General features: G+C 49.8%; 1 protein-coding gene across 1 annotated transcript in view; it reads right to left on the reverse strand.

The window, feature by feature from the left end:
- Window positions 1–2,584: 2,584 nt before the first annotated feature.
- The window catches only part of LOC139320743 (probable carboxypeptidase X1), a 15,494-nt gene continuing 249 nt past the window's right edge, over window positions 2,585–17,829 (reverse strand). The window contains 12 exon segments of the mRNA XM_070949179.1: window positions 2,585–2,847; window positions 4,259–4,361; window positions 5,860–5,999; window positions 7,709–8,006; window positions 9,190–9,369; window positions 11,009–11,205; window positions 12,064–12,187; window positions 13,073–13,161; window positions 15,003–15,041; window positions 15,044–15,092; window positions 15,094–15,153; window positions 17,076–17,160. Of these exon segments, the coding sequence (XP_070805280.1) occupies window positions 2,585–2,847; window positions 4,259–4,361; window positions 5,860–5,999; window positions 7,709–8,006; window positions 9,190–9,369; window positions 11,009–11,205; window positions 12,064–12,187; window positions 13,073–13,161; window positions 15,003–15,041; window positions 15,044–15,092; window positions 15,094–15,153; window positions 17,076–17,160 (1,627 nt within the window).

A 17,829-nucleotide genomic window follows, 5' to 3' on the forward strand; every position in this document is an offset into this window, starting at 1 on the left:
CTTGTTTGAGGGAAACCAATTATCTCCAGTTGAAAGGAGAGAATTCCTTTGAAGTAGAAACATTCAGAAGAAGGGGCCCCTCAGTTGTCAGAGATATAAGCATTTGGTGATATACAGTTTGAAGGTTAAAGAGATCAAGGATGACCACATGTAATATCAACAAGAGATAATTTGAATCTATGCTTCAGTAATCTACATAAAGAATTATGGCTGTTGGCAAAGAATAATATGAAACAGTAATTAGGAAATGTCAATTAAAAATGACAAATGTATATGATCATATGAATTGCTGAGTTAACAGAATCCTTTGTTTGAAGCTGTATAAAGTTGGACTCTCATGTTCATTACTTTGCTCGGATTCTTTAGGTAGCAATACCTGTCTGAACCTATTGCGCAATATACATTGTCTCTGATTAACCCAGAAAAGTTGTGTTGGTCTTATTAAATCCACAACAAACCGGCAAGGACATGTGATTACACTACTTGGCAATTCGGTGTGTTGCCTTTGTCTTCCTGGGAAGGCGAGAGAATAAAAAGCGGTGGCACATAACCTGGGAAGATTAAATATCCAAAGAATTTATTCGGTAAAACTCTTCGAAAGCCCCTTGACTTGCAAGGGCACGGCAATGCCCGCATTTTCATGGAAACCATTCTCATAAGCCAGGATTCTCCTGCCCGCCCCAAACGTTGCCCGCAAGCACCCTGTGGCCTCCGATCCGGAGAAGGACAACCTGTTTTGCCAGGACCAGCCTGCCAGCCACAAAGCTGTGAGATATTTTGCGTCATTCCAGTACTTGGGTCTTAAGAAAACCATGTTGAATACAGAGACGGAGGAGGTGGGGTAGGAAACTAAGATGTAGAAGATGTACAGGCAGTCCTCGATTTACAACGGTTCGTTTAGTGACCGTTCGAAGTTACAACGGGACTGGAAAAAGTGACTTAGGACCGTTTTTCACACTTACGACCGTTGCAGTGTCCCCAGGGTCACGTGATCAAAATCTAGACACTTGGCAACTCATATTTATGACGGCTGCAGTATCCCGGGGTCACGCGATCCCCTTTCTGACGAGCAAAGTCAACTGGGAAGCCGGATTCACTTAACAACCACGTGATCCACTTAACGAATGCAGGGATTCATTTTGCAATTGTAGCAGGAATGGGACGAAACTCACTGAACAACTGTCTCGCTTAGCTACAGAAGTGTGTGTGTGTGTGGGGGGGGTCAATGGTGGTCGCAAGTCGAGGACTGCCTGTAGTCTTTTAGCCACGATATCCTGCATCTTCAGTTTATTATGTCTGGAATTCAACTGTGGGAGAGATGAAGGAATAAGAGAAAAGAGCGAAGCACATTCTCTGCTTTAAAGTCGTGACAAGCAGCTCCTTCAATTCTGAGGTTAAGGCAGAACAGAAAAGGGGGAAAAAAGGACCATATAGGTGTCTGCTTCAAAGAACCCAGGCAGCTCTAGAAATTCATCCCTGTTTTCTGAGTGACTTATAGGCAGTCGGTCTTAAGATGGAACTGACGTCTGTGTTTGACACAGAGGGAAGGGAGGCAGGAAGGAGAGAGGGAGGAAGGAAGGAAGTGTAGAGGAAGGAAGGAAGGAAGGAAGGGAAGGAAGGAAGGGAGGAGAGAGGGAGGAAGGAAGGAAAAGGGGATGAGAAGAAGAGATGAAGGGAGGCGAGAGAGGAAATGTAGAGGAAGGGAAGGAAGGAAGGAAAGGAGATGGGGATGAGAGGAAGCAAAGAAGGAAGAAGGGAGGGAGAAAGGGAGGGAGGGTGGAAAAGAGAATGAGAAGAAATGAAGGCGAGAGAGAGGACAGGAGGAAATGTAGAGGAAGGAAAGAAGGGAAGGAAGGAAGGAAAGGAGTTGGGGATGAGAGGAAGCAAGCAAGCAAGGAGTGAGGGAGCAAGGAAGGTAGAAAGGAAAGAAAGAGATGGGGATGAGAGGAAGGAAGGAAGGAGGGAGGGGAGGAGGGGAGAAGGAAGGAAGGAGAAGGGGATGAGAAGGAAGAAGAAGGAGGAGAGGAAGGAAGGAAGTGTGAAGGCTGGAAGGAAGGGAAGAAAGAAAGGGGGAAAAGAAAAGGAAACAAAGGAAAAAGGGAGCGAGGAAGGAAATGCTAAGAGAAAGACAATGAAAGGAAAGATGGAAAGGAAGGAGAGCTGAGCACATTGTAAGCCGCCCTGAGTCTTCGGAGAAGGGCGGCATATAAATCAAATAAAAAAAAAAAAAAGGAAGGAAATGGAGGAATGAAGGAAGGAGAAAGAGAAAGGGGGAAAGGAAATGGAGGAAGTAAACGGAAACAAAAGAGAGGGGAAAAGGAGAGGAAGGAAGGAAGGAAAGAAGGAAACAAGGAAAGAAAAATGTTCAGGTATTTGTAAACCTATCAACAATATTTCTCCGTAAAATGCCTGGCTAGGAGATCTCAGTTCGTTTGAAAGTTCCAGGAGGCGCATTCATCGTTTGTGGGCCGAGGGCCGGCATTCTCGCAGCCTCCCCAAACCAAAAGGGCCCCAGGCGGAAGAAGGGCCCGAGAGCCACGTTCTCCTCGGGGTGCTGCTGCTGCCTGACGGCCCTTCCTTGCCCTCACTGGGCCTGTCCCTGGGCCTGCAGTTGGCGCAGGCGCAGCTGGCGGAGACGCAAAGCGAGGTCCTTGGGCACCTTCCCGCCTTTGGCCAGGATCTCTCGCAGACGCTGCTTGGGGGTCTTGGTCAGGCGGAAGTCGCAGATGGTGGGGTTGTCCTCGTAAGTGACGTGGCAGGTTCGGGTGACGGGGTGGTAGCCCTCGGCCGTGGCGGTCACCTCGTATTCTCCGGGATTCAGCAGGCGCCAGTAGTCCCCATCGAAAGCTGCCAGGGGAGAAATGCACGAGAATGCTTTCTTGCAGACGTTTCGTGACCCAGCTAGGGAATATTATCAGTGCCAAAAGGGAATGGGGTTTGTGGAGAGGAGGAGGAGGAAGGGGGAGGAGAAGGAGGAGGACGACAACTGTGGGTTTGTTAGTGCTCTCTGAGCTTGGCTTTCTTGCAGATGTTTCCTTACCCAGCTAGGGAATAATATCAGTGCTAGAAGGCAGTGGGGTTAGCAGAGAGGAGGAGGTAGAGGAGGAAGAGGAGGAGGAGGAGGAGGAGGAGGAGGAGGAGGAGGAGGAGGAGGAGGAGGAGGACGACGACGACTATGGGGTCCTTGGTGCTTTCTGCGCCTGTTTGTTTTCCTGCAGATATTTCCTTACTAAACTAGGGAATATTATCAGTGCTAGAAGGCAGTGGGGTTTGCAGAGAGGAGGAGGTAGAGGAGGAGGAGGAGGAGGTAGAGGAGGAAGAGGAGGAGGAGGAGGAGGAGGAGGAGGAGGAGGAGGAGGAGGAGGAGGAGGAGGAGGAGGAGGAGGACGACGACTATGGGGTCCTTGGTGCTTTCTGCGCCTGTTTGTTTTCCTGCAGATATTTCCTTACTAAACTAGGGAATATTATCAGTGCTAGAAGGCAGTGGGGTTTGCAGAGAGGAGGAGGTAGAGGAGGAAGAGGAGGAGGAGGAGGAGGAGGAGGAGGAGGACTGTGGGGTCCTTGGTGCTCTCTGCGCCTGGTTGTTTTCTTGCAGATGTTTCCTTACCCAGCTAGGGAATAATATCAGTGCTAGAAGGCAGTGGGGTTAGCAGAGAGGAGGAGGTAGAGGAGGAAGAGGAGGAGGAGGAGGAGGAGGAGGAGGTGGTGGAGGAGGACTATGGGGACCTTGGTGCTCTCTGCGCCTGTTTGTTTTCCTGCAGATATTTCCTTACTAAATTAGGGAATAATATCAGTGCTAGAAGGCAGTGGGGTTAGCAGAGAGGAGGAGGAGGAGGAGGAGGAGGAAGAGGAGGAAGAAGAGGAGGAGGAGGACTATGGGGTCCTTGGTGCTCTCTGCGCCTGGTTGTTTTCTTGCAGATGTTTCCTTACCCAGCTAGGGAATATTATCAGTGCTAGAAGGGAGTGGGATTTGTGGAGAGGAGCAGGAGGAAGGACTGGGGTCCCTGGTGCAGTTTTCTTCCAGACATTTCATAACCCAACTAAGTAACATCATCAGTAAATGTTCAACAGCGCTGATGACATTACCTAGTTGGGTCATGAGACGTCTGCAAGGAAACCACCCAGCTCAGAGAGCACCAAGGACCCCACAGTTCAATCCTGAGCTACAAATATTCTCCTTTATTGGTAAACGGAGGAGGAGTTAACGGGGAGCCATTGCATCGGCGCCCCACATGGACCACGCCCAGGCTTTTGGTACCTGTCCTGATGTCATGGTTGATGCCGTCGACGGAAATGATGGCATCGGCGAGTCCTTGCTCCGTGTCTTTGTCCCGGACGATCCCCTTAATCCCTCGGTGGATCTGAAAGGAGACATACGATTAGCTGGCAGATTTTGGTTAAGGCACCGGACTAGAGAGCAGGAGACGGTGAGTTCTAGTCCTGTTTTAAGGCACAGAAGCAACAGAAAACGCCCATTGCGGACAATGGGCTTGCTTAATGACCGTCGTCTTCCCTTAATGGCTGTGGTGATTCACTTAACGACTGCCACAAAAAAAAAAGGTTGTAAAATTGACACAGTCACATGTTGACCTGCTTAACGATGGACATGATTTAGGACCGGCGTGGCTTATGGCTCAATTATGGTCGTAAGTCAAAGACTTCCTCTAAGCCAAATCCTGTGTTGTTGTTCTCGAGTCTTCTGCCCGAGTGAAATCTGCGTGTGAAATGCAGGTAGTCCTCGACTTACGACGGTTCATTTGGTGTCCGTTCAGAGTTACAATGGCACTGAGAAAAGGGACCCGTGTCACGTGATCAAAATTCAGACGCTTAGCCAGTGACTCGTACTTACGACGGTTGCTGTGTCCCATGGCCACGTGTTCCCCTTTTGCGAACTTCTGACGAGCAAAACCAGATTCACTTAACAAGCGTGTTACTAACCCCCCCTGCAGTGAACAACTGTGGCAAGAAAAGTCGTACAACGGGGCAAAATTCACTTAAGAACCGTCTCAGTTAGAAATTGGAGTAAATAAAATATGCCTTTGTGAGAAATCTGTGTAATATGTAAATTGGGAGGAAAAAAAAATTAAGGTAAACTGATTTGAGGATAAGGGTCAAAGGATTAAAATTAGTCAAAATGTTGTTTTATAAAATATAATAAAAATGGAGTGGTACTGAATTGAAACTAAGAATAAATGGTGGTAAAATTGTAAGGTAAACACTTAACAAGAGGTTAGAATATTGTAAAAATTATTTTGATATGACTTGTGTAAGATATAAGGTAAAGAAGAATAAAGATATGTTTAGAATTGTTATGCAGATGTAAAAATGAGTGAAAGTGAATTTGAAACTAATTTTGGATAGATATAATGGATTTATATAGATGAAAATGTTAAATTTGAGGTAAAATTGGCTTTTTCTTAAGTTTTGAATTTCTTTTTTTATCTTCTTTTTTTTTCTTTTTTTGTGTATTTATAAAAGATGTAATGGAAATTGTGAATTGAGCTTGTGAAAGGAATGTAAGCGTGGTAACCATCTATGACCGGATCGAGATTTTTGCTCTTGAAAGTTATGTTTTTATGTTTAAATTTGAAAAAATAAATAAAAACTATTTACAAAAAAAAAAAAAAGAACCGTCTCACTTAGCAACGGAAATTTTGGGCTCCTCAATTGCGGTCGTAAGTCGAGAACTACAGGTCAGCTCCAGCTGACACTACCTGCATGCAAGGACCTGGGCTACTGAGATGACCCCCGTGGCTGGATCTCCCAAGGGATTTATCAAAGTTTGAAACTGGTCCCAGGATCCTGGGTTGAAACATGGGGTTGGAGGTGGGGGGACGGATGACACAGGTGACCCCCTACCTGTTCCATGTAGAGCAACAGGGATTCCTTGTTGTTCTCCCACTCCTGGGGAAGCTCCGATTCGTGCGGGAATTTGTCGCAGGAGAGCTCGATCGTCACCTCAAAGCAGTTGGTGTGCAGGTAACTGAAGTCGTTCATACCTGCAAGGCAGGTATGAACCTGAGCAGTCGTCCCTTTGACCCTGGCGGCAGAGTTCCTCAACTTTTCTGGGCCGGTGGCTCGGAGGTGGGGGGAGAGGGAAGGGAAGGGCAGGAGGAGCCTTTACGCGGGCGTGCTCATGGGCGAACGCCGGCTGCGCGCGCGGTGCGAACAGAGTGGCAACGGTGGTGATCGTGCGAAGTGGTTCGTGGTTCTGACCTAGGCTTCTCAAAAGCACGAAGCCGACTCCTAGTCCCGATAAAACCCCTTTTATTTAGTTTAAAGGGAATTCCTCTCCAGCAAAGTTCCGGCCAATAGTCTTTCAAGAGATTTCACAGCCGGTATCTTCCAAACGCCACGCTGTAGTATTGTCTGAGACAATACTTGGCAAGAAGTCAGGAACAGATCGTTGCTCTAATGCAGAGGTCTTCAAACTTGGCAACTTTAAGACTTGTGGACTTGGCTGGAGAATTCTGGGAGTTGAAGTCCACAAGTCTTAAAGTTGCCAAGTTTGAAGACCTCTGCTCTTAATGAATTGAATTAATTGTCTCCTGCAAACTCCCCTCCCCTTTCGCTATTCCCTCTGGGAGGGGGCCATTCACCGTCCACCTGTGGCTTTACTCCTGAGTCGACCCTTGTTCTTTAGCTGTTCCCTTCTCCTGGCAGCTCTGTGCATGCACACATCGGGAACAGGGTCCAGCTGTTCTTCTACCCCACTGAGATCCGACTCCGAAGGCAGCTGATAACTGTTGGATGGCCCTGGCCCCATCTCTGCCTCTGACGCAGAGCACTCGTCAGAGCCTTCCCAGACTCCAGGACTGGCCCATGTTCCTCAACAACCTCCTCACTGTCTGAGTCTGCCACCAGCTCTGCTGGTAGGACACAACAGCTAGCACGAGGTGTGTCTGCGTGTGCATACATGCGCTTAAACAAGCCAGCCAATCATGCAGCTTGGTGGCCAACAGGCTACGGCCCGGTAGTGGGCTGTGGCCCACAGGTTAGGGACTCTTGCATTGGGGAACCTCCTCCTCTGATGGGGCCGGACCCGCAAGTGATGTAGAGAGAGACAGTTTGGTGTAATGGTTCAGGTCAGTGGTGGGTTGCTCCTGGTTCGCACCGGTTCGCAAGAACTGGTATTAAAAATTTCTAGTAGTTCGGAGAACCGATAACAACATTGATTGGCCACGCCCCCAAACCGGTCCCGGGCCCTATCGCTGCTCGCTTACCCCGCCCACCTCATGAGAGGCTTTTTTTTTTAAGCATTTTCTCTACAACCTTTTCAGCTGAAAAAATGCTTTTAAAAGTTAAAAAAAAGCCTCTGATGATCGCACGGCTCAGCTGGGATCGTCAGAGGCTTTTAAAAGCATTTTTTTCTGCAACCTCTTCGGTGCTTTTTCAAGAGGCAACTGGACTTTCTGATTTTTCTTTGAAGACGTTTCGCTTCCCATCCAAGAAGCTTCTTCAGCTCAGACTGGATGGTGGGGAATGGAAGGGTTTATACCCCTTGCAGACAGCGGGTCACCCGCATCCTTTTTAGAGAGACGGTGAGGCCACTTGGAGATTTGTCTGAGTGCTCGGTTTCAAAGAAACACCAGAAAGTCCAGTTGCCTCCTGAAAAACAAAAAAAAAGCACCTTAGGGACAACCCTTTGTTTAATGCTAGTCTGTTTAGTTTACTGCTAGTCCTCATGGAGGACGTCCCGATCACCTACTTCCCGGCACGGTGTGCCAGTTGGCTCCGTTGATAATGTTTCCCTCCTGCATAAAGTCCTCGTAGTGGCACAGTCGCCGTTCGTCGTCCACCATGACCAGGTTGGAGGTGGCATAGACATGGGCCAGCCATCGGAAGACGGCGTCGTCGGCGGTGGGGGTCAGCTCCTGGGCTTTCCAGTAGGTGCGGGTCATGTCGAAGGGGTAGGTCACCACCAGCTCCCCTCCGTGCAGGTTGGCGCTCAGGACGAAGGGGTAGCGCTGCATCCAGCTGATAACCGCCCGGGTTTCTGGGGCAACCTTGGCAGGAAAGAAACAGTTCAGGATGAGCCAGACCAGAGATGCCCTCCCTTTAGGGCAGGGGTCTCCAAGATGGGGCAACTTTACAATTTGTGGACTTCTGGGAGTTGAAGGCCACAAGGCTGGCTGGCTGGCTGAGGAATTCTGGGAGTTGAAGGCCAGAAGGCCGACTGAGGAATTCTGGGAGTTGAAGGCCACAAGACTGGCTGGCTGAGGAATTCTGGGAGCTTAAGGCCAAAAGGCAGATTGAGGAATTCTGGGAGTTGAAGACCAGAAGGCCAGCTGAGGAATTCTGGGAATTGAAAGCCACAAGACTGGCTGCCTGAGGAATTCTGGGAGTTGAAGGCCAGAAGGCCGACTGAGGAATTCTGGGAGTTGAAGGCCACAAGACTGGCTGGCTGAGGAATTCTGGGAGTTGAAGGCCAGAAGGCCGACTGAGGAATTCTGGGAGTTGAAGGCCAGAAGGCCGACTGAGGAATTCTGGGAGTTGAAGGCCAGAAGGCCAACTGAGGAATTCTGGGAGCTGAAGGCCAGAAGGCAGATTGAGGAATTCTGGGAGTTGAAGGCCACAGATTGTAAAGTTGCCAAGGTTGGAGACAATTGTTAAAGTGCATTTTACGGCCCCTGGGCCACATCGGGCCTTTTGACTGTCCCTGTTCAGCCCCCGTGGATTGCTTTTACAGGTGGTCCTCGATTTACAATAATTTGTTTAGTGACCGTTCGAAGTTACAACGGCATTGAAAAAAGGGACAAGGCCATTTTTCACACTTGCAGCATCCCCATGATCACATAATTAAAATTCAGACACTTGGCAACTGACTCATATTTATGACCGTGTCCCGAGGTCACATGATCCCCTTTTGCGACCTTCCGACAAGCAAAGTCCATGGGGTGGGGAGACCCAGATTCACTTAACGACCTTTTGCTAACTTAACAACTTAACAACTGTGGCAAGGACGGCCGTAAGATGGAGCAGAGTTCACTTAACTACTGACTCGCTTAGTCCCAAAAAAAGGAAACTTTGGGCTCCACTGTGGTCGTACAGCGAGGTCTGCCTGTGTCCAATTGGTCTACTGTAGTGCCATGCTTGAAAAGGGGGAGGGGAGGAGGAGAGGTATGAAGATGGGGGAAGCTGGGCATCCGGGCCAGCCCTCTGCTAAGGGGGCACAGGGGTGGGACTCACCGTGGCGTTGGGGAAGGTATATGACTCCGGGATGGGGATGTAGTGGTTGGGGAACTTGTGGGGCACCAACTCAGCATCCTCGGCGTCCCACAGCTCCGTGTTGAGGTCGGCAAAGTTGTGGTTGAGATCAAAGCCTTCGTATGTCCATCGGCCCATCGCCCAGCCGGACAGCTCCGAGCCCTGCAGAGTCGCCAGAAAAATGAGGGGATTGGAGACCCCATTCAGTGCCTCTCCGGATGACCAGCCTGGGGAGTTTGGTAATCCACTCCCCAATTGCATCTTCCCAGGCCCCCTGAGCAGGAAGGCAGGACATGTGGTGGGACTCAGCTACCAAGGATGTCCATCTGGAGGGACCCAGGAAAAGGGCCTTCTCGGTGGTGGCTCCTTCCCTGTGGAACCTCCTTTCCCAGGGATAAGATGGGCTTCCCCTTTGCTGCTTTTCCCCAAAGTCTTGGTCACTGGTTTGATGAGTGGGCCTGGGGACCCCCACTCGGGTGCCTTGTTTGAGTGTGTGCTAAAGGGTAAGTTTTTAACTGGGGAGGAGGGAGGGAAGGAAGGAAGGAAGGAAGGAAGGAAGGAAGGAAGGAAGGAAGGAAGGAAGGAAAGAGGAAGAGGAAGAAAGGAAGGAAGGAGGAGGAAGGTGAAGGAAGGGTGGAAGGAGAAAGAGGAATGAAGGGAGGGAGGGAGGAAGGAGTAGAGAAAGGAGGGAGTAGGAAGGGGAAGGGAGGGAAAGAGGCAGGGAGGGAGGAAGGAGAAAGAGGGAGGGAGGGAGGGAGGAAAAGAAAAAGGAAGGAAGAGAAAGAAAAGGAAGGAAAGAAAGAAAAGGGAAGGGAGGGAGGAACAAGGAAGGGAGGGAGAGAGGGAAGAAGATGGGAGGGAGGGAAGAGAGAGGGAGAAGGGGAAGGGGGGAGGGAAGGAAGGAAGGAGAGAGGGAGGAAGGGGAAGGGAGGGAGGAAGGAGAAGGGAAGGAAGAGAATGGAGGAAGAGAAAGAAGAAGGGAGGAGGGAGAAGGAAGTAGGAAGAGGAAGGGAGGGAAAGAGGCAGGGAGGGAGGAAGGAAAAGAAAAAGGAAGGAAGAGAAAGAAAAGGAAGGAAAGAAAAAAAGAAAAGGGAAGGGAGGGAGGAACAAGGAAGGAAGAGAGGAAGGGAAGAAAATGAGAGGAAGGAGAGAGGGGGAAGGAGGAGGGAAGGAAGGAAGGAGAGAGGGAGGAAGGGGGAAGGGGGAAGGGGAAGGAAGGGAGGAAGGAGAAAGGAAGGAAGAGAGAAAGGAGGAAGAGAAAGAAGAAGGAAGGAGGGAGGGGAGGGAGGGAGGAGGAAGGGGAAGGGAGGGAAAGAGGCAGGGAAGGAAGAAGGAAGGAAAAGAAAAAGGAGGAAGAAAGAGAAAGAAAAGGGAAGGGAAGGGAGGGAGGGAGGAAGGAACCAGGAACAAAGAAATGAAGCAATGAAAGAAGATGGGAGGGAGGAAGGAAGGAAGCAAAAGAAAGAGAAAGAAAGAAAGAAAAGAAAAAAAGAAAGAACTTCTCACTACCCTCCAGCCCATCCTGGATTCAGACGAGGTTTCCTTTGTAACTGGGATTTGGGGGCCTTTCCGGATCGAACCCGTCCGAGCGTGGCCCCTTCACTCCAGAAACTTACTTTAAACTTTATTTTTGGGGGCGTTTGCAAACCTTTTGCGACATCAATCTCACGAGTGCCATTTTGGTAGAGGAAAGCAGAGTTGGCGAGAGGAATGGGGTGGCTATCCAAGGACACACACAAACACACACACACACACACACACACACACACACACACACACACAGTGCCGCTGTGCCACGCACCAGCTTGTAGGCCGTCTCGTAACCATCGGGGTTCATGGAGGGCATCAGGTGGATCCGAGTCTCAGTGACCAGCCTCCGGACACGAGGGTTGCCTTGCTTGTATTCCTGGCACAGGTACTCCATCAGGTTGAGCACCAGCTCCCGGCCCAGCGCCTCGTTGCCGTGCATGCCGGCCACGTAGCGGAACTCCGGTTCGCCTGCAATGGTGGAGGGATAACGTCCTGGGGTGTGTGTTGTGTTTCTTGAGGGATCGAAGGACCCCGTTTGTGGATTCCCCCCCAAAACCTCGAGACAGAGCGGTATTTCTCAACCTTGGTAAGTGGGAAATGGATGGACTTCAACTCCCAGAATTCTTTGCTGGCTGGGGGATTCTGGGAGTTGAAGTCCACTCAACTTGCCTGGGTTGAAAAATACTGGATAAACTAGATTGCAAGGCCGGCTGGGGGATTCTGGGAGTTGAAGTCCACTCAACTTGCCTGCGTTGAAAAATACTGGATAAACTAGATTGCAAGGCCGGCTGGGGGATTCTGGGAGTTGAAGTCCACCCAATTTGTCCGGGTTGAGAAACATTGGATAAACTAGATCAAGGGTCACACTCAAAGAGCCATTTGGACCCGTTTCCCACAGAAAAGAAAACACCGGGAGCCACAAAAACCCTTCCCGTGCCTGATGATTTTTTGAGCGGCCACAAAACTAACATATGTAGTTGAATTAAATGTTCTTTTTTCTTCTGAAACTTTTCTTTTCTTGGATTTATTCATGGTTGGCCTACCGGGGGGGTCGAAAAGCTCAATAAATCGTGTGCTGGCGGGTGTCGCACATTGGCGGTTGTGACACATATTTTGAGTGACGGAGCCGCAGCAGAGGGGGGAAAGAGCCACATGCGGCTCCAGAGCCGCAGGTTGCTGATCCCTGAGCTAGATAGATTCTCGGACTCAGTTGGCAGAGAAGCTCCTTGTCAACGGAAACAAGCCACGATTCCCGTCTTCTGCAGCCAAACTCCAATTAAACTCTCTTCCTGCAAAACGGAGAGAGCATCCCGAGATGTCACTCACCTACTTCGTGCTGCCCGGGATTGTCTGAAATCTCCATGACGTACATTTTCAAGCCCAGGTAACTTTTCCCGATGCTGTATATCCTCGTGATATTCGGACAAGCGTCGCTGACTTTTTTCAACAGCTGCCGGGAGAAAATTAAATTTCTCTAAATTAATATCTCTGAAATGGAAGAATTGATGGTGATCGGATATGATTTTTTCCCGTCCCTTTCGGGGTTAAGGTTAGAAGCAAAGGATGGAAACTAATCAAGGAGAGAAGAAACCTAGAACTGGAGAAATTTCCTGAAAGTGAGAACAATTAACCAGTGGAACAGCTTGCCACCAGAAGTTGTGAATTCTCCAACACTGGAAGTTTTAAAGAAGAGATTGGACATCCATTTATCTGAAATTAGCCTGAGCAGGGGGTTGGACTAGAAGACCTCCAAGGTCCCTTCCAACTCTGTTATTCTATTCTGTTCCTTCCGTGGTTCTTGAGTACTTTGATAATCATTTTCTAAGAGAAGAGAATGAATTAAGAGCTGAGCCCTGGAGCCAGTGGTGGGTTGCTCCCGGTTGGCACCGGTTCGCAAGAACCGGTAGTAAAAATTTGTAGTAGTTCGGGGAACTGGTAATAACATTGGCTGGCCACGCCCCTGAACCGGTCCCCGCCCCGGTCGACACTCGCTTACCTTGCCCTCCTCTTCAGAGGCTTTTTTTTTTCTTTTTACTTTAAAAGCATTTTTTCTTCAACCTCTTCGGAAAAAAAAAATGCCTTTAAAAGCCACTGGCGATCCCAGCCGAGTTGCCTGATCGTCAGAGGCTTCTAAAAGCATTTTTTTCTGCAACCTCTTAAGGTTGTAGAAAAAAAGCTTTTAAAAATAAAATAAAATAAAAAATTGGCCAAGCCCACCCAGTCACATTACCCCCCCACCAAACCACGCCCACAAAATAAGCCACGCCCACAGAACCGGTAGTAAAAAAAAATAGAACCCACCCTTGCCTGGAGCCCCTCGCGAGAAAGAACCCACCTTCCTCATCTCCTTGTAGTTGTGATGCCTAAAATCCAATTTATCGTTGGTGCCAGGGGTGTGTTCCCACGGATAAATGTTGTTGGGATCTGGAAAGGAGCACAGGATGCGTAATTTAAAACTACGGCAAGGTGTTTTATCGACAAAGGAAGATGGGAGAAAAAAAAACATTTTTGTTGGGGTGGATCCAATTGATAGTGGACCAAAGGTGAGCGGCTGGATAAAAAATGGCGCATATAGGTTGTCAACTTACAATGTTTTAGTTAGTGACCGTCTTGAAGTTGTGACAGCATTGAAAAAGTGACTTAGGACCGTTTTTCACAGCGACCATTTTTGCAGCATCCCCATTGGTCCCATGATTGAAAATTTGCCAACTGACTCGTATTTATGACGGGTCACAGTGTCCCGTGTCACGTGATCCCCTTTGGCAATGTCCTGCCAAGCCAAATCAATGGGGAAGCCAGATTCACTTAACAACCGTGTGACTAAGTTAACAACGGCATTGATTCGCTTAACGACGGTGGCAAGAAAACTCGGTTGGTCACCGAATCACTGCCGTTGTCATGTTAGTCACATCCTTGTTAAGTGAATCTGGTTTCCCTCATTGACTTGTCCGTAGGTCGCAAAAATTAATCACGTGACCGCAACCGTCGTAAATATGAGTCACTTGCCGAGCGCCTAAATTTTGGAATCACGTGACCACAGGGATGTGGCAACGGCCCATAAGTGTGAAAAACGGTCCTAAGTCACTTTTTTCCAGTGCCGTTGTAACTTTGGACGGTCACTAAATGAACGGTTGTAAGTCGAGGACTACCTGTATTGGTCCTGGGGCCGTTTGGACGCCAAAAGAGAGCAAGGTGAGGACAGGTAGCTGAGAGTCTCACCCCACCTTCCTACCCAACCCCCATGTGTTCTGAGCCCAGCTCCCCAAACACGATCAAACTCTCTGAAGCTAACTCAATGATTCCTTTATTAGGAATGTCGGCAGCCCCCGGTAAAATGTTGCTTTCTCCACCGCAAGCTAACAAGTCCGTCCGGCAGGGAGATGAATAGTTGTCTGTCCCATCTATTCATCTCTGCCCCCTGCCTTTTATCCCCAGAGCTAAGGTGGGGCCTTGCTAGCAGCGGTGGGCTCTTCTTCCCAAGGACCGGCCCATAGATTTCCACTGTTCTCCTCTCCTCTTGCCTCTGTGCATCAGGCACTGGGAACCCAGCTGTTCCTCCTCTTCCTCATCAGCCGCCTCCAGACCTGGGGCTGTTTGACTCTCCATCTGGGGGCTGACGGACGGCCCAGGCTCCGCCTCTCTCTCTCTCTCTCTCCCTCTCTCTCTCTCTCTCATTCTCGTTCTCTCTCTCTGCCAGCTCTATTCCCTCCTTCCCCCTCGGAGCTCTCAGGTTGCCCCTGACACTGCCCCTGACTCCCACACCCCCTCCTCTTCCTCCTCTGATTCGGCTGCTGGAAGGGCTGGCGGCCATCGGGCCATCACACCATGGGCCCAGGGGTGAAATCCAGAAGTTCTGACAGGTTCTGGAGAAACCAGTAGCGGAAATTTTGAGCAGTTCAGAGAACTGGCAAATGCCACCTCTGGTTGACCCGAGAGTGGGGTGGGAATGGGATTTTGCAATATCCTTCGCCCAGGAGTGGGGAGGGAATGGGGATATTTGCAATATCCTTCCCCCAGGAGTGGGGTGGGAATGGAGATTTTGCAATATCCTTCCCCCAGGAGTGGGGTGGAATGGGGATTTTGCAGTATCTTTCCCCCAGAGGTGGGGAGGGAATGGGGATTTTTGCAATATCCTTCCCCCAGGAGTAGGATGGGGAATGGGGATTTTGCAGTAATCTTTCCCCTGCCACGCCCACCAAGCCACACCACACACGAACCCGGTAGTAAAAAAAAAAAAAAAGGATTTCACCACTGCATGGGCCTACCTGGCAGGGCACATCCCAGGATCTCGGCTCTCAGGCAATCGTCTCGTTCTCGAACCAGCTTTGAGGATTGATCCGTATGTAGCGTGCCACGGACCGGCTCGGGCAGCAAATTGAGGACGGGGGTCTCGAGTTCCTTGTTGGCCGGGAAAACCTGGAAGGAACAAAGTCGGAGCGAAATAAGTCAGATTTTTCTACACATTTGGCCGGGGATTCCCCAGCAGAGACCAGCTGCCCCCTCCCCATATCTCTGCGATCTGCTGATTCTGGCCCAATGCTCCCCCAGCCCTCCCCATGTCCTTTTCCTTCGGCGAAGGACAGAGGGGCTACCCATCGGTCTTCGATTTGCTTGGCGCCTTCAATTGGCACATCCTTGGATTTGGACGTCGTGGTCAGCCCCGTGGTGCCAAGAGGCAGCTCCGTTTCAGGGTTGGGTTTAAAAGAAGAAATGCGATGGGAGAAAATTTTGGGCTCCGAAAAAGATCATATCCAGACGGGGTGGGGAAAAAAAAAAAGGAACCAGAACTCTGGAACGCCGGGTCAAATTTTAAGTCCTGCGGCTTCGCTGCCCAACAGATCTTTTCAGGCTAACCCTGGTTTCTGTTCCTTCTGCTGAGAAATGTACAGATCGTTCTTGAAGATATTGGGGAAAAAAAATCTAGATATCTGCTGGGTGTATTTTTCCTTTCTGTCGCATGACAAGCGACTTGCCCGAGCCGAAGTGCGGTTGAGAAAAGGCCACTCAGTGGGGAAAATCTAAATTTCTTTCCTACCGGTTCTGTGGGCGTGGGCCTGGTGGGGCGTGGCTTGGTGGGGGGGGTCATCATGTGGACTGGGTGGGTGTGGCTATGTAACCATGTGACCGGGGGGATCAAAAGACAGAAACTCACTAACAATGTCCTGCTGGAGCGGGGTTGGACTAGATGACCTCTAGGTCCCTTTCAGCCCTGGATTATCCTCCTGAAGCTGCGTCTAGTGCCAGGTTTGGAGTCCTTCCTTCCTCTCCTTTTTGCCTCCCTCCCTCCCTCCCTCCTTTCTTCCTTCCCTCCCTCCCTCCTCCCCTCCTTTCTTCCCTCCCTCCCTCCCTCCTTCCTTCTTCCCTCCTCCTCCCTCCCTTCCCTTCCCCTCCTCCCTCCCTCTCCTTCCTTCCTTCCTCTCTCCTCTTCCCTCCCTCCCTCTTCCCTCCTCCCTCCTCCCTCCCTTCCTTCCCTCCTCCCTCCCTCCCTCCTTCCCTTCTTCCCTTCCTTCCCTCCCTCCTTCCTTCCCTTCCCTCCCTCCTTTCTGTCCTCCCTCCCTCCTCCCTTCCTTCCTTCCTTCCCTCCCTCCTCCCTCCCTCCTTCTACCTTCCTTCCCTCCTTCCTTCTTACCTTTCTTCCTTCCTTCCCTCCCTCCTTCCTTCCTTTTCTTCTTTTTCCTTCCCTCTCATTCTCCTTCCTTCCCCTCTTCTTTTTTTTCCCTTCCCTCCTCTCTTCCCATCTTCCCTTCCTTTTTTTTTCTTCGTCTTTCCTCTTTCCCTTTCTCCTCTCCTGTCCCTTCTTGGATGCTCAAATGCAAAAGGGGAAACATTTCTCGATGCCTCCTCGCCTTGGGATCAAATGCCACTTTTGCTAATCGTTTCTTTCGACTAGCCCTCTGCCAGCGAAAAAACAGGAGCTCCGTTTCGCTGGCAGAGGCTCTTAAAAGCATTTTTTCTACATGAAGAGGTTGTAAGAAAAAATGCTTTTAAAAGCCTCTGACGATCCCAGCTGAGCTGCATGATCATCAGAGGCTTTTTTTTTTTTTTTAAAAGCATTTTTTTTTGGCCAAAAACGTTGTAGAAAAAAAATGCTTTCAAAACTAAAAAAAAAAGCCTCTGATGATTGCGTGGCTCAGCTGGGCAATGGGGGGGGGGCAGGGGATTTTTGCTACCGGTTCTCCAAACCACCCGCCTCCATCGCTACCGGATCAGATCGGGCGATTTCACCCCTGCTCCTGATATAATATGATATGAGCGTACCCCCCTTCTATCCTCTTGCACACAACTTTGTGAATAGCCCTTCGAAGCTTGCTCAGTCCTCCTCCCCTCTTCGGACTTACCATTTCTTGGCTCCCATTTTTGGAAGGCCTCCAGCGATGAGTGTCGTTGCTAAACTGGATTTTGTACGACGTCACCCAGCTGTAACTGGAGGAAGAAGAGAAACGGGCGGTTCAGAACAGGCTAGTGCAAAAAGAGAGGATTCGCACTCCGGCCTCTTTGTAATATCACTGCTTCATCCGGCATCCACAGCCTACTGGGTTAACTTCCATCGTCCTCAGAATCTCAGCTACAGTTTTCGTAAGGGTACGGGTAGTCCTTGACGTACGACTGTAATGGAGACTGCCCGTTATAAGTAATCCTCGACTTACGACTGCAATTGGGGCCCACCCCCCAAAAAAATTCTTTTGCTAAGTGAGACAGTTGTTAGGTGATCTGTGTCCCGTTTTACGACCTTTCTAGCCACGGTTGTTAACGGAATCGCTGCCATTGTTAAACGAGGAACGCGGTTGTTAAGCAAATCTTTGAATTTGTTTATCAGAAGGTCGCAAAAGGGGATCGTGCAACCCCCCCCCCCCCCGGGACACTGCGACCGTCAACGAGGAAGCCAGACAATCACTTAACCATTGCAGTGATTCACTGTGACTAGAAAGGTCGTAAAACGAGGCAAAACTCACTTAGCCAGTGTCTCCCCTTAGCAACGGAGGTTTGGGCTCCATTGTGGTCATAAGTCAAGGACTTCCTGTTTGACTTAGTAAGAAAGGTGGTTCATCGCGTTATGTTAAGGCAACACGCTCCATCACAGAATAACTGAGT

This window comes from Pituophis catenifer, unplaced genomic scaffold (assembly GCF_029215685.1).
Source record: "Pituophis catenifer annectens isolate HBS135680 unplaced genomic scaffold, rPitCat1.0.hap2 SCAF_8, whole genome shotgun sequence".
Taxonomy (NCBI): domain Eukaryota; kingdom Metazoa; phylum Chordata; class Lepidosauria; order Squamata; family Colubridae; genus Pituophis; species Pituophis catenifer.